This window comes from Augochlora pura, unplaced genomic scaffold, assembly GCF_028453695.1.
Source record: "Augochlora pura isolate Apur16 unplaced genomic scaffold, APUR_v2.2.1 APUR_unplaced_3293, whole genome shotgun sequence".
Classification (NCBI taxonomy): domain Eukaryota; kingdom Metazoa; phylum Arthropoda; class Insecta; order Hymenoptera; family Halictidae; genus Augochlora; species Augochlora pura.
The window spans coordinates 1-2,452 of NW_027583534.1; the positions used below are offsets into that span (position 1 = coordinate 1).

Sequence of the window (2,452 nt, forward strand, 5' to 3'; positions counted from 1 at the left end):
TAAATAATATAAAAGTAATATATAAACATAAAAATACCTATGCAATACATTCTGCATCGTGTCCAAGAAATTAAATAGTGGAAAAGTAAATTAAAAGAAAACTTTAACATGACTCTGTGATAAATTCTAGTCAACTATAAAAAATAAAAAATCTAATCACAATCCTCATAGATCAAAAGAACAAAATCAAATAAGAATAATTACATAAACAATCTGTTTCTCGCGTTAATATGTGACATCATATTAACAATCATCTTATTTTACTGTTTACTATATGTTAAGCCTATCTAGTTCTACTTTGCAATCCATAAATATCTTCCTATCCATACGTCCATGCCTTCTTATACTTTTCGAATGTATACGTACGATACACATGTCCTCCACATTCTGTGCAAAGATAAAAAGCATATAAAAAGATGTGTTTGATACATTCATTAGTAACGTTCTAGTTTTACTTTCAGTGCTTGTACTTAGTGAATGAAAGAAGCATTCATTTAAAATGAAAGTTCTTGATTAATAACGGTATTTATTTTTATTTTGTTTTATTTTTCTAGTTTTATCTTTACGTAGCAAATTATTCTATACCTTAGGAGACAAATTTACTGTAGGACATGAACAAAATTCATCACTGTCAGGATCTGATTCTAAATACTGTATTTCCATTGATCTTGGTCTGTTTTCTAATAAACATTTGTCAATTTCAATAGGGTACTGGTCCGTTTCAGTGAAATTGGTTTCTATGGTAGTACCAATTTCTGTAGGATGTTTCCAATTTCTTTCTGTAATTTCCAAATTATTATCATCTAAGCTATTGTAAATATTACGAGGTTTTTTAATACTTGTCTTAATGACACTAATATCTTTTAATTTACTCAAAATAGCATCCCAATTTGGTTTGTTTCCTGAATCAACCTTATTAATTTCAACTACAGCAGTAGTAGTGGACCTATTTCCTACTGATAAATTTCTTTCATTTTTTTTATGCTTTATTTTTACAGGTGTGTTGTAAGAATTCATATCATTTTCCAATTCAGATATGCTATCCAATGACTCTTCATGCAATGATAGTTCAGTTTGTAACCGTAAATTATTCTCATTGGTACTAGCAGACTTATAACAACATGATTTAAAATTATATTTTAGCAGTTGTTGACTATAGGATATTGCTAATATCCTTTCTTGGTCATATAGTTCTTCTTTCATTTTGTTAATGATGCGACCAATAATGTATACCACATCGTCAGCATCAGTCTGATTTAATATTTCCTTCCTCATATGTTTTAGGAGCTTACGGTTTATTTGCATCTTAAATTTATATAACATCCGCTTAAATCCTCTGGTTACCTTTGACATGCAGGGCTTAAAATTTTGAATCATCCATGGTTTCATTCCATTTTCTAAGTTATTTGTCTCTTTCACTTCTATATTATTTTCATTTGATAATTCGTGACATTCCAATACATTTTCACGTGAATGATTATTTAATTTGTTAAATTTCTTCTTACAAATAGGATTTATATTATTATTATTCAATCTCTTCAATCCAGACACAGCAAAGCTCTTTCTCTTTTCATTTCTGTCGACAAGAACAACTTCATCAAATTGGTTATCAGATTCCAGTATTCTATTTGATAAATTTAATTCTTCGAAATGAAATAAGAAACAAATTTTATTCCTAAGCTGCAATATTATGTTTTCAAATTGCACATTTATATTGCACAGAAGATTTAAGAGTAAAATAAGATTTAATATGATTTAAAATAAAAGCTTATACACAATAATATTTGAAATAAATATCTTCGCAATAAATTAAAGATTCAAATACTTACTTGCGTGCAGAATCCATGACCAAGTATGAAAAGATTTTATAAATTACCAGTATAACTCTATCTTCTATTTAACTTTATATTTTTAAGAAGGATTTGTTCAAGCTCTTGTGAAGAAAGTTCTTTTATTCAAGGGAGCGTGTGGAATGATCACACTCTCACTTTATGAAAAACAAATGATTTTTGGCGCCATTTACGGTACTTAATTACATACCATAGAGTAAAGCAGTTCTAGATGTCGGTACTTGACAAACATACTACATACAATATTTTCAGATTGAATCACAGCCCCACAAGGAAATGTATTTAACTAGCTTATTTGATCATTCAATTTACATATTAAAGTGCTTGTATTAAAATAAAGGGGCCATACATTTAAAAAATCGAAAAACTTTAATTGTGAGTTGCGTGCAAAATAAACTGTTGGGTACTCAAATATGATGAAATTTTTAGGATGTTGTGTAAAATAAGCCTACAAATTATATTTTTTATATTTTCAGTACAGATCCAGATAAAAATGTTATAATGCATGACTTTTCGTATCTTTTCTAATTCTTTGATCAGTTGTAATTTTTTCAAAACGTTTTTTAAACATCATCCAGTAAAACATTACTTCAAAAGCGAAG

General features: G+C 28.1%; 1 protein-coding gene across 1 annotated transcript; it reads right to left on the reverse strand.

Moving 5' to 3' along the window:
* Window positions 1–83: 83 nt before the first annotated feature.
* Window positions 84–2,004, reverse strand: LOC144477747 (uncharacterized). The gene is made up of 3 exons (XM_078195485.1): window positions 1,830–2,004; window positions 586–1,576; window positions 84–387 (listed from the first exon to the last, which is right to left on the reverse strand). Exons 1-3 carry the CDS (start codon window positions 1,844–1,846, stop codon window positions 271–273), a joined length of 1,125 nt encoding a protein of 374 aa, XP_078051611.1. The 5' UTR covers window positions 1,847–2,004; the 3' UTR covers window positions 84–270.
* Between the last annotated feature and the right edge of the window lie 448 nt (window positions 2,005–2,452).

What these genes read in the sequence shown, in the direction of transcription:
- LOC144477747 (XM_078195485.1), bottom strand. An exon ending in CAGTAAATTTGTCTCCTAAG is followed by an intron (nt 388 to 585) that starts GTATAGAATAAT and finishes ATCTTTGCACAG; the next exon opens with AATGTGGAGGACATGTGTAT.